Raw genomic sequence first — 13,555 nt, 5'->3', positions numbered from 1 at the left:
ATTGAGATTTGGAGGAGCTGAAAATGTGCTAAGAACTTTCCAAACACAGAGGAAGATATGGTTTCTACACTGAAGGCCATAGAATCTACTGTATGTAGTTCCTTTTACACCAAAGGATCTCCAAATGCTCCCACTAAATCCATATATTGTGTACAGTCAGCTCTGGCATGAAGGCTGGAAGCTACCCGGATCACTGTATAAAGAGCATAATAGTAAAGAGAAAAGACATTTCAGCTGAGGAAACTTGGACAAGCCTTTTCTCATACAAATACAAGAAATGTTGTGAGATTTTTAATGTCCATGCAGTGCAGACAAAAGACTCCATTGCCGGAGGTAGGGGAATGCTAAGGATGTTTTGGAGCCGATGTATGTGTCTGCATTACTGGAAAGGCTTGTACTGTTTGCCCTCCTGTTGGCCCGTATGTGGTGTCAGCTGTCTATATAGACACTTTGTTTTTTCTCCTGGTTGGAAATAAACACAATTGTAGTCTGCGAGCAGGAAGAGGTGGGAAAAAATGGCATAAGATCAAACATTAATGAGGTAGTGCCTTTCTGAGCACTAGAAGTCTGGAGCTCTAGCCTTGCCCTGCTACTGACTGGCTGTGCAGCTTCAGGCAAACCATTTAACCTCTCTGTGACTCAGGTTCCCTGTCAGTAAAATGGGGATCATAAAACTTACATGCCTGAACTGTGAGCATTCATTAATTAATGTTTTATAGCCCTTTGAAAATGTAAAGTATTATCTAGGTATTATTACTGCTAAGAGGGATATACCGTAGATATACATAGCAGTAAGAGAAATAGTCAAATGTATGCTTATGTACAATGGGTAGAAGGGGTTAATTTCTTATATAACTCCATTGATGTCAGTGCACCAGGGCTGAATTTGATCCAGTCATATCTTTTTACAACTAACCACTTTTTAGGAGCTTTACAAGTTGGAGCCTAATTTGTAGTCCCTGCTCTGAGGAGATCCAGAACTAAACTATCATACAGCTACTTAATCTCTCACTCCTGCACAAGGTCATCCGTCTACATCAGGGATGGTGGGGGTTACCAGCACTGAGGAATGCAGGAACTCTTACTGTGATTGGAATGCAGACAATCAGAAGGCTGCCATTCTTCTAAACCCTTAACCTTTACCCGCAAAAATATCCTGTGCCAATATTTTTTTTAATTTAAAAAATATATATAGTTAGTGCCTAGCCTTCCCTGTATCTAACCACACTAATGCTAGGGACTGTGACTGACCTTATAATGTACTGACTATAATATACTAACGTCTGTGAGGGGAGGGCTCCTACCTCATACTGAGAATGAGGGGCGATCAGCAGGTTATCTCAAGTGCCTATATACAAATACACAAAGCCTTGGAAACAAGCAGGGAGAACTGGAGGTCCTGGTGAAGGCAAGGAATTATGACGTGATTGGAATAACAGAGACTTGGTGGGATAAATCACATGACTGGAGTAATGTCATGGATGGTTATAAACTGTTCAGGAAGGACAGGCAGGGCAGAAAAGGTGGGGGAGTAGCACTGTATGTAAGGGAGCAGTATGACTGCTCAGAGCTCCGGTATGAAACTGCAGAAAAACCTGAGTGTCTCTGGATTGAGTTTAGAAGTATGAGCAACAAGAGTGATGTAGTGGTGGGAGTCTGCTATAGACCACCGGACCAGGGGGATGAGGTGGATGAGGCTTTCTTCCGGCAACTCGCAGAAGCTACTAGATCGCACGCCCTGGTTCTCATGGGCTACTTTAATCATCCTGATATCTGCTGGGAGAGCACTACAGCGGTGCACAGACAATCCAGGAAGTTTTTGGAAAATGTAGGGGACAATTTCCTGGTGCAAGTGCTGGAGAAGCCAACTAGGGGGAGAGCTTTTCTTGACCTGCTGCTCACAAACCGGGAAGAATTAGTAGGGGAAGCAAAAGTGGATGGGAATCTGGGAGGCAGTGACCATGAATTGGTCGAGTTCAGGATCCTGACACAGGGAAGAAAGGAAAGCAGCAGAATACGGACCCTGGACTTCAGGAAAGCAGACTTCGACTCCCTCAGGGAACTGATGGGTAGGATCCCCTGGGGGAATAACATGAGGGGGAAAGGAGTCCAGGAGAGCTGGCTGTATTTCAAAGAATCCCTATTGAGGTTACAGGGACAAACCATCCCGATGTGTCGAAAGAATAGTAAATATGGCAGGCGACCAGCTTGGCTTAACAGTGAAATACTTGCGGATCTTAAACATTAAAAAAGAAGCTTACAAGATGTGGAAGATTGGACAGATGACCAGGGAAGAGTATAAAAATGTTGCTCGGGCATGTAGGAATGAAATCAGGAGGGCCAAATCGCACCTGAAGCTGCAGCTAGCAAGAGATGTTAAGAGTAACAAGAAGGGTTTCTTCAGGTATGTTGGCAACAAGAAGAAAGCCAAGGAAAGTGTGGGCCCCTTACTGAATGCGGGAGGCAACCTAGTGACAGAGGATGTGGAAAAAGCTAATGTACTCAATGCTTTTTTTGCCTCTGTCTTCACGAACAAGGTCAGCTCCCAGACTGCTGCGCTGGGCAACACAGCATGGGGAGTAGGTGGCCAGCCCTCTGTGGCGAAAGAAGTGGTTAGGGACTATTTAGAAAAGCTGGACGTGCACAAGTCCATGGGGCCGGATGCGCTGCATCCGAGAGTGCTAAAGGAGTTGGCGGCTGTGATTGCAGAGCCATTGGCCATTATCTTTGAAAACTCCTCGTGATCGGGGGAAGTCCCGGACGACTGGAAAAAGGCTAATGTAGTGCCCATCTTTAAAAAAGGGAAGAAGGAGGATCCTGGGAACTACAGGCCAGTCAGCCTCACCTCAGTCCCCGGAAAAATCATGGAGCAGGTCCTCAAGGAATCAATCCTGAAGCACTTACACAAGAGGAAAGTGATCAGGAACAGTCAGCATGGATTCACCAAGGGAAGGTCATGCCTGACTAATCTAATCGCCTTCTATGATGAGTTTACTGGTTCTGTGGATGAAGGGAAAGCAGTGGATGTGTTATTCCTTGACTTTAGCAAAGCTTTTGACACGGTCTCCCACAGTATTCTTGTCAGCAAGTTAAAGAAGTATGGGCTGGATGAATGCACTATAAAGTGGGTAGAAAGTTGGCTAGATTGTCGGGCTCAACGGGTAGTGATCAATGGCTCCATGTCTAGTTGGCAGCCGGTATCAAGTGGAGTGCCCCAAGGGTCGGTCCTGGGGCCGGTTTTGTTCAATATCTTCATAAATGATCTGGAGGATGGTGTGGATTGCACTCTCAGCAAATTTGCGGATGATACTAAACTAGGAGGAGTGGTAGATACGGTGGCAGGTAGGGATAGGATACAGAGGGACCTAGACAAATTGGAGGATTGGGCCAAAAGAAATCTGATGAGGTTCAACAAGGATAAGTGCAGGGTCCTGCACTTAGGACGGAAGAATCCAATGCACCGCTATAGACTAGGGACTGAATGGCTAGGCAGCAGTTCTGCAGAAAAGGACCTAGGGGTGACAGTGGACGAGAAGCTGGATATGAGTCAACAGTGTGCCCTTGTTGCCAAGGAGGCCAATGGCATTTTGGGATGTATAAGTAGGGGCATAGCCAGCAGATCGAGGGACGTGATCGTTCCCCTCTATTCGACATTGGTGAGGCCTCATCTGGAGTACTGTGTCCAGTTTTGGGCCCCACACTACAAGAAGGATGTGGAAAAATTGGAGAGAGTCCAGCGAAGGGCAACAAAAATGATTAGGGGTCTGGAACACATGACTTATGAGGAGAGGCTGAGGGAACTGGGATTGTTTAGTCTGCAGAAGAGAAGAATGAGGGGGGATTTGATAGCTGCTTTCAACTACCTGAGAGGTGGTTCCAAAGAGGATGGTTCTAGACTATTCTCAGTGGTAGAAGATGACAGGACAAGGAGTAATGGTCTCAAGTTGCAGTGGGGGAGGTTTAGGTTGGATATTAGGAAAAACTTTTTCACTAGGAGGGTGGTGAAGCACTGGAATGCGTTACCTAGGGAGGTGGTGGAATCTCCTTCCTTAGAAGTTTTTAAGGTCAGGCTTGACAAAGCCCTAGCTGGGATGATTTAACTGGGGATTGGTCCTGCTTTGAGCAGGGGGTTGGACTAGATGACCTCCTGAGGTCCCTTCCAACCCTGATATTCTATGATTCTATGACTTAATTTCTATGCTGTGCATGAGTTACTAAGATTGCCAGCAAAATGGAAAAAGTAAATTCTCCAAGGGAATTCAGTTTAAAGGCCCTTTTAGGAGTGAGGAGAAATAGAAGGAGCATAACCGAGTTTTCATCAGTGAACTGGCCAGTTTTGGGGAGTTAATACCAAGAATTGTTCAGCTCTTGTTATATAGCTGCTTTGTGGGCCTGATCCAAAGTCTACCAAAATCAATGGGAGTCTTTTCACTGGCATTGGCTCTGGATCGGGACCTTTATATGAAACTCCCACTGACATCAGTGACCATTCCACATACAGAGCAGCAGTGAAATCAGGTTCCTATTCCAAGGTTCTAAGGACCCTAGAGAAATGAAAGTTGCACATTAGTTTTACAGTTGTTGACCATTAAAGTGAAAGTATTGCAGATAACTACAACATCTATGCTTTTCTACATGCCTTTCCCCACTCCTGATGGCATACTTTTAGTTCCTTAACTGTTTCTTCTCTGCTTCTCTTTTCAGTGGAGTGAATATGTATGCTATGTTGACTGGGACTTTACCTTTCACTGTGGAGCCATTCAGTCTGAGAGCTTTGTACCAGAAAATGGTGGACAAAGAAATGAACCCCTTCCCTGCCCAACTCTCCACAGGTAATCAGCACAGCATCCCCAAGTCTATTCATATTCATTCAGGTGGAACCATCGCATTTAACTGTGGATTTCAAGATTTTGCACTAGCATAACATGTTAACTGTGAAAGAATGTAGGTATTTTTTTCATTATAGTTAAAGAAAGATCTGCATGTCCCACAATAACATAGTGCTTTGCTTTTTGAACACAAGGTAGAGAGGGACAATGTTGCAGTGAATCTGAGGTATGAGCATGCTGCAATATTGTGGAGAGGAATTTGTGGAGTTGCTCTGCTTTTTCTGGTGTGTTTGGTCTATTTTTCATTTCAAATGATTCAAATGAGTTAGATTACAAAATTATTAGTTGTTATTATTATTAATAATCATAATAAAATATTTGTTCCCACAGTAGATCCTTGCCATTTGCAACAGTATCATTGCTAACCTTCAATACAAATTGTGTCAGCGTGTGTCAAAAACCCTGCTTTTTCCTTAGGTTTTATTTGCCTGGACAGAATTTGGTCTTTCCTCTTATTCTCCAAACACATGTATTTTGAGACAGAATTTTAATTTTTTCAACCTCCTGTGACAATGAGTTCCACATTCAAAATATGCATGGTGGGAAAAAATATTTCATTTGATCAGCTCTGAGTTTGCAGCCTTTTAATTTCATTGAATGTCCCCTTGTTCTTGAGATATCAGAGATGAAGAACAGATGCTCCCAACCTGCTTCTTTGTATCAGTCATCATTTTATATATTTTTATTAGGTACTGCCCACCTTTGCTAGTTGAGGGACAGGTTGGAGGACAGAGGGACTTGCTGAACCTTCACCAGCACTCAGCATGGGAATGTTGTGGTGGGGATTGGGAGCGTTGAGTTGTAAATTGGAGGATCAGCACTCTGTGTGTGGGAGTTAGGATAGTCAAGACACTAACTAGGGAGAAGTGGGTGATGGTACCGAGGGGGAGTAGTACTGGATTGTTGCTGGGTGATGGGTAGTGGGTAGAGTGTAAGGATATGCAGTTGGAGAATCCTGATTGGGGATCGGTTGCTGATCAGGAAGTGGGTCTGATGCTGCAGCTGGGAGGGGGACTATTGAATCTGTGCAGATCATTGGAGGGACTATGAAGGTAGAAAATGGTGAAGGGGACAGGAAAATGGTGAACAGCGGGGAGGGCTATAAGCAAGGACTGCCTCCCACAGATTAGCAGCATACCAGCTAGGGCAGAGGTGGGCAAACTACGGCCCACGGGCCACATCTGGCCCGCGGGACCATCCTGCCCAGCCCCTGAGCTCCCAGCTGGGGAGCCCCCGGCCCCTCCCCTGCTGTCCCCCTTCCCCCGCAGCCTCCTGCCGGGCAGTGCGGTGGCGTGGCTGGCTCTGGCCGGGCGATACGGCTGCCAGACATGCTGCTCTGAGCGGCATGGTAAGGAGGTGGGGTGGGGGGGGTTGGATAAGGGGCAGTGGGTCCCAGAGGGGCAGTCAGGGGACAGCCCGCAGGGGGCGGTTGGATGGGACGGAGGTTCTGGGGGTGGGGGCAGTCAGGGGATGGGGAACGGGGGGAGGGGGGTAGGATAGGCATGGGAATGCCGGGGGTGGGGGCTGTCAGGGCGGGGGTGTGGATAGAAGTCGGGGGGGACAGGGAGCAGGGGGGTTGCATGGGGCAGAGGTTTGGGAGGGCAGTCAGGGAGCAGGGTGGGTTGGATAGGCGTGGGAGTCTCGGGGAGCCTATAAGGGGGTGGGGGTGTGGATAGGAGTCGGGGCAGTCGGGGGGGTTGGATAAGGGGTGGGGTCCCGGTGGGGCGGTTAGGGGCAGGGCGTCCTGGGAGGGGGCGGTCAGGGGCCAAGGAACGGGGGGTGGGGATTGGATGGGTGCGGGGTTCTGAGGGGGGCAGTCGGGGGCAGGGGCCAGGCTATTTGGGGAGGCACAGCCTTCCCTACCCAGCCCTCCATACAGTTTTGGAACCCCGATGTGGCCCTCAGGCCAAAAAGTCTGCCCTGATCTAGGGACATGTTGAGTGGGTGCTCCTTTTGCAGTTATCTGTGTAGAGTTGGGGAGAGAAGGCATGTTGGCAGTTGCAGAGGTGGAGCAGCTAGGTCCTACATTCAAGGGTGGATTAGGAATGCAGATAGAGAGCATGTTGGAAGCACAAGTAAGGTGTGGATTTTCCACTGGTTCCCTTCCTCACAGTAGAAGGTGCCCACGATCACTGAGCCATTATTTTAGATGATTTGTTGCATTTAGGAATCACTGGGTAAAATTCAGTGGCCTGTGTTATACAGGGGCCAGACTAGATGATCATAATGTTCCCTTCTGGCCTGGAATCTATGAACGTGTGTAATGTATGAATGCGTTTTGCTTTTTCAAATGTAATCGTACTTGTTCCTTCATAACGTGCAGTTGGTTGGAACTTTTCGTGTTCACAATCAGACGTGTATAGGTGAAGATATTTAGGTGAATTTCACTTAGGCCTGGTCTACATTAGGAAATTAGGTCAGTATAACTACATCATTCGGGTGTGTGAAAAATCCACACCTCTCGAGGAGGTGGACACCTTCACCCTTAGGAGAATCCCTCCATTGGCATAGATAGGGTCTGCATGGAAGCACTACATTTACAGCATTTACTTCCCATTCACTATAGAAACTCACTGTAAAAGTGTTTTGCTCCTATGGAGATTTCTGTGTGCCCGAGAATCCCCCTAGTTATTGCAAGTTTGTAGAAGTGGTAAATACTGTATTATTACCGTTGTTTACTATTAAATCCCTTCCATCCATGCTTTCCAGGCCCTGAATCCCAGCCTCTGTCTTCTGACTGAGGAGAATTAAAGAAGGCTCCCTTTGGAGTCTGTCAGCATTGCTCCTTGTTCATCCCGCACCTGTGTGTGGCCCTCCTCTTCTTCCCAAGATTCATGTGCTAGTGTTTTATGAGTGAGCTGGGATGCTGCAAGTCTCAGTATCTATCTGATACAATTAGAGTGTTTGCTATTTCCATTCCAGAGTCTTCCTGGTAGGATTCTGTTGCATTAAATTGACATTTTTATATCCTAGTCCACTTTCTAAAGCTCCACTGAGTACTTGGATTATGAGTAAGTTTATAATAACTGCTTTATGCTGTACTGGATGAGATCCCAAATCTTGATCCTCTTGAAGTCAATGACAAAAGCTCTTATTGACCTCAGTGGGACCAGGATGTGGAGCTAAAATCATACAAAGCCGGGATTCAGAGAGGCCTCTGCCAATGCAGGTCTGTTTCTTACTGGGTATTTTCTGGTGTACTTGGACCAGTGGGCTTTGTCCATTATTCGTTTTCATTGTAAGGATCAGAATTCTTCCAAAAATTGCATCTTTGTGTAATTTGTAGCTATCTGACATGAGTCTCTACAGTGAAAGTAACATTTCATTTATCCAGTGGGAGTTACAGTAGTTACTTTGAGCTTTCAGAGATAGAAGATTAATGGAACAGACTTAAATCTGTTAGCCTTTACCCTACCCTTTACCTTTACCCATAAAGGTATGCCTCAGTTTTTGATTTAAGGCAGGGGACCTGCACATTCACTGATTTGGCAAACCGTGATTTAAGATGACATTTTTCTTGCCACTATTAGGCTGTGGGTCAGTAGACAACAGCTGTTCTGCTCCTCTGCTTGGCAAATTGTTGAATTTGTTAACTCTTTAGGGAGACAGCCTTTTTTCTTTAGCCATGTAACGAACGGTTTGAGTATTTTTCTGATGCATGTAGAGGTCTGAGGAGAAATTATTTGCAGAAGATTGTCTTTAACTGTGCAGTATATGTTGTGTCAACATATAATTTCGTGAATAGAAAGTCAGTTACATCAAACAAGCAGCCACTTTAATCTGCAAAAGATAACAAATCATCTATCTAAAAATTAAAATTTTCAGTGACCATGAGCACCCAAAGCAACTATATGGCAACAATGGGCCAGAATTTGAAGTTGGTGTTCAATCTTCCTTCTAGGAATCCTTTTTTCATTCGGCCTCTTAGACAACAGAGCCATCCTGGTATTGGTTTTAGATGAACAATATTTCCATTGGTAAAGAGCTTGACGGCAACCTCACAGAGACTCTTGGCTTCTCTCTTTACTTCTTCTGTATCTCAGATACTTTCGTTTGGGAATAGAGAGATGAAGTGACGACTATAGGAATACTTCCAAAAGGATGTTCATCAACACAGTGCTTTCTAAACTGTGAGCCATACTTCCCTTGGAGAGCCACAAAGGATTCATGAGGATCCCATGAGTGTTTGGGAGAAAAATAGAATTGCTACACCCATTTTTTGTTTTCTAGTTAAGAGACTATTAAACTTGCCTTAAAAATCACCTGTGGTTTAACTAAGGGTTCTGCTTCTTATGCTGATGCTGCTATCAGGCCTGGGAGTCTCTCCGTGTATATCTACAATACAGTTGGGAGCAAGCCTTGCAGCCTGGGTAGACAGGCTCGCGGAAACTCAAGCTAGCACATTAAAAATAGCAGTGTAGATGTTGTGGCATTGGTGGCATCTTGGGCGAGCACCCGATCAGGTGATCAGGTGGGCTTGGATTCAGGTGGCAAACCTGAGCAACTGCCCATGCTGCAACATCTGCATCACTATTTTTAGCATGCTATCTGGAGCGAAGTTAGCACAAGTCTGTCTGCCTGGGCTGGGAGACTCTGTCCCAGCTGTAGCATAGACACACCCGCTGTGCCCTTCTTTCCTGCAGGGAGCCTTCTGCAGAGAGACTTCCTGCTGGAGGAGTCAGTCAGCTGGAAGTCTCTCAGCTGAAAGCCTACAGTTGGAGCGGAGGACAAAGAGAGGCCAGCAGCATCAGCCCTAGCACATGGGGTAAGGGGGCTGAGGTAGAGACAGGTGCATCTCGTCTTTATAATGGAATGATTTTTGCCAAATGCTCAGCCTATATGTAACAATCGTTGGGCTGAAGAGGAAGATGATTTTCATAAAGTTAAACAGAAAAGGAAGCAAAGTAGATAATATGACAAGTTACATTATGTTTGGATTTTTATGTCTTGCTATTACTGTGGAAAATCCACAGCCACAGCGTGTCATTTGTTTTCAAGTGTTTGTAACTAAGAGTGCAAGGCCTGGGAAACTAGAGACATTTAGAAACCAAACACCCAGAATATGTAAACAAGAGCTGTGATTTTTTCCTTCAGAAACCAGAAGAATTAAAGTGGCCCAAAAAAAAAGTAATGTCTAAAGAAGCAACTGTTCCTCAGAAAGCCGTAGAATCATCTTTTGGTGTGGCCACGTGAATTGCGAAATGCAAACAAGCACACACTACTGGCAAGTCCCATGGATTTCCAGCAGCAATAGACACGTGTAGAATTATGATTGGGGAACATGCAGCCATGACACTGCAAACCATTCCTATGCCAAATAATACCATCCATCGACCCACTGATGCTCTTGCAGAGAATGTCCAGGACCAGTTGATAGAACAAGTTAAAGAAGAGTTAATATTTTGCATTGCAGCTTGATGAATCTGCAGACATAGCCAAGCTTCAGGCTCAGCTTCAGTGTTATGTGAAAATTTGTCAAAGCAGGTACAGTATTGAAGAAATTCTCTTCCTCAAAGAAATCCCAATCTGAACAACTGGTGAAGAAATGTTCAAAATCCTCAATTAATTCATCATAGATGAAGGTCTCAACTGGTCTGTGTGTGGGGGGCTATGCACTGATGGGGCAGCAGCCATGACTGGAAAGAACAGTGGGCTTGAAGCATAAGTAAAGAACGTGACACAAGCAGCAATTTGGACACACTGCATGATTCATCACCAAACTTTGGCTCAAAGAAGTTGCAACCTGAAGTACATGAGGCCCTCAATGTTTAAATCGTTAATCTTATAAGCAGGGCCCCACTAAATTCACGGCCATGAAAAACACATCACGGACTGTGAAATCTGGTCTCCTCCCGTGAAATCTGGTCTTTTGTGTGCTTTTACCTTATGCTATACAGATTTCACGGGAGGAGACCAGCGTTCCTCAAATTGGGGATCCTGACCCAAAAGGAAGTTGCAGGGGGGGTCATAAGATTATTTTAGGGCGGTCACAGTATTGCCACCCTTACTTCTGCGCTGCCTTCAGCGCTGGGTGGCTGGAGAGCGGCGGCTGTTGGCCGAGTGCCCAGCTCTGAAGGCAGCACCCTGCCAGCAGCAGCACAGAAGTGAGGGTGGCAATACCATACCAGGCCACCCTTACTTCTACGCTGCTGCTGCTGGCACCCGACCAGCAGCCACCGCTCTCCAGATGCTCAGCTCTGAAGGCAGCGCTGCCGCCAGCAGCAGCGCAGAAGTAAGAGTAGTAATAGCACAACTCCCCCTACAATAACCTTATGACCACCCTCTCCACAACTCCTTTTTGGGTCAGGACCTCTACAATTACACCATGAAATTTCAGATTTAAATAGCTGAAATCATGAAATTTATGATTTTTTAAATCCTGTGGCCATGAAATTGACCAAAATGGACCATGAATTTGGTAGGGCCCTACTTATAAAATCCTGGGCAGTGAACACATTGCTTCACACAGAATATTGAAACAAAGAGCTCTGCCCACACTTAGCTTCGGTTTTACACTGAAGTTAGGTGGTTGTCACATGGGAAAATGTTACAATGTATCCTTGAATTGTGTGACAAAATCAGAATTTTCCTCCTTAGGAAAACAGACCTTGCAGATTACATGTATAAATATGGACATGACTATGTTAGTTTACCTGGAGGGCATATCTGGCATATTGAATATACTGAATCTAATACTTCAAGGAAGGAATACAAGTATACTAGATATATTTGAGAAAATATACTAGAGAAAATCAGGGGATTCTTGAAGCTTTGTCTTTGGAGATGCCACATTTAAAAGGGAGTTACCAAGATGTTTCCAGTGTTATCAGACTTTTAAAAAGAACAGAGTGAAAGTGATGAAAACCTCTTAGACCAGATATTAAATTGTGTCTGGATTGTGTTCCGTTTTTGATTAATATTTTTCTGGAGTTGAACATGAATCTCCAGATACCAACTGGATTCAAACTCCATTCTCAGTAACAGTTGACTCCATTCCAACCTCAAGCTTCTGAGCTCAAGAAAATCTCTTGGAATGGACAACTGATCACACACTGAAGACCACATTTTCAAATCTAACAGAGCAAAGGATTCTGTTAAAGGAGAGCATGAAAAACTCAGTAGAAGCTATAAAAGTGCTACTTCCTTTTATCTCTGTGGGTGCGTCTACACTGCAATTAAACACCCTGTCTCATGTCAGCTGACTCAGGCTCACAGGGCTTGGGCTACAGGGCTTTAAAATTGTGGTGTAGACATTTGGGCTCAGTCTGGAGCCCAAGTTCTGGGACCCCACAAGGGGGAGGGTCCCAGAGCTTGAACGTCTCACCTCAATTTTTACAGTCCCGCAACTTGAGCTGCGCAAGCCCAACTCAGCTGACACAGGCCAGCCGTGGGTGTTTAAATGCAGTGTAAACATACTCGGTGAGTCTGAGCTTTCAGCAATGATTTCTGTGAAAATTAAACACAGAAATAATTTAAATTTGAAAAATGACTTATGTCTGGTGCCATCAGAGAGTCAACCAAACATCATGCAACTGTGCAGCTTGAAACAGACCCAATCTTCTCACTAAAATCTTGCACTATGACCAAACACACCCAAAATCCATATTTTTAATTATAGTTTTAAAAACATGGATTAGATTTGATTATATCATTAAACAAACTGTATGTGGTTGAATAAAGTCCCCAAACTGTCCAGGCTGTAGTGTCTCTCTTGAATCTAGTGTCCTGAGTTGGTTAAAAAACACAGGTATTTGGTTGTGGGAAGCCACCAAGTTTTAAAATATCTGTAAGTAAACTGCAGTACTAAATAGTTTGGGAACCACGGCTGCAGAGCATTCAAGTTTAATCTCATTTTCTTTTATTTTCCCTCTCTCTGCTTATTACAACTTATTTATGTTACAGAATTCTAAGTTTTTCACAGCTGATAGTCCATAAATTCACTGATATTTTACCTTTTAATCACTGCATCCCAACGATTGTTTGTAAAGCCTATCAGACAGTATCTCCAGGGTGTGTAAGCGTACGCGCCATTAAGCAAACTCTGTGAAGCAGAAAATGAGGTGTTAGCATTTATGACGGCTGAGCAACTGACAGTTAAAATTCCATAAATGAGTTGCATCATGTAATGACCTCTATTGCTAATACAGTTTTAAGGGGTTTTAAAAATTGGGTCTAACTTATGGCTCAGTGGTATGAAATTGCCTTAGCTTGTTTCGTGTGGTCAGTAGTACAGACAGCAACTCTATGCATAATTTCACCAGGCAGACATTCACATTCGGCATTCTCTAAAAACAATAGAAACCAAATTGTTTCTGACCACTGCAAGGAATGTGGCTTCTCAGTGTCAACACAGAAGAATGTTTGTATTCCTATTAATAAAACTCGTTTTACAACTTTTTAAAACTGAGCTTGGTCTCAGAATGAAATTTAAAGAGAAACTAAATTTCCAGTGATGTTGGTCTTGAAACTGTAGAGAGAACAAACATCCCAAAATTATACCACAGAAAGAAAATTCTGCCAAGTGTAAGGTGATTGGCTAACCAGATTAGCACCATCCTTGATTTCATAGATGAAGCCCCAGCTTTGTGTATATAGACAACTGTTGGCTGGATAATTCAGTTATACCTTTGTTAGCTCAGCGACTTTGTTCAGCATGGACCAAGGGA

At 44.6% G+C, this 13,555-nt stretch overlaps 1 protein-coding gene across 1 annotated transcript in view; it reads left to right on the top strand.

Annotated features, from left to right (window-relative positions):
- Positions 1–13,555, top strand: part of HUNK (hormonally up-regulated Neu-associated kinase) — an 88,172-nt gene that overhangs the window by 47,244 nt on the left and 27,373 nt on the right. The window contains exon 5 of the mRNA XM_074970776.1: positions 4,705–4,832. Within this exon, the coding sequence (XP_074826877.1) occupies positions 4,705–4,832 (128 nt within the window). The remainder of the gene's footprint in view (positions 1–4,704; positions 4,833–13,555) is intronic.

The sequence above is a fragment of the Natator depressus genome, chromosome 1, assembly GCF_965152275.1.
Source record: "Natator depressus isolate rNatDep1 chromosome 1, rNatDep2.hap1, whole genome shotgun sequence".
NCBI classification, from domain to species: domain Eukaryota; kingdom Metazoa; phylum Chordata; order Testudines; family Cheloniidae; genus Natator; species Natator depressus.
This window is presented reverse-complemented; position numbering and strand designations above follow the sequence as displayed.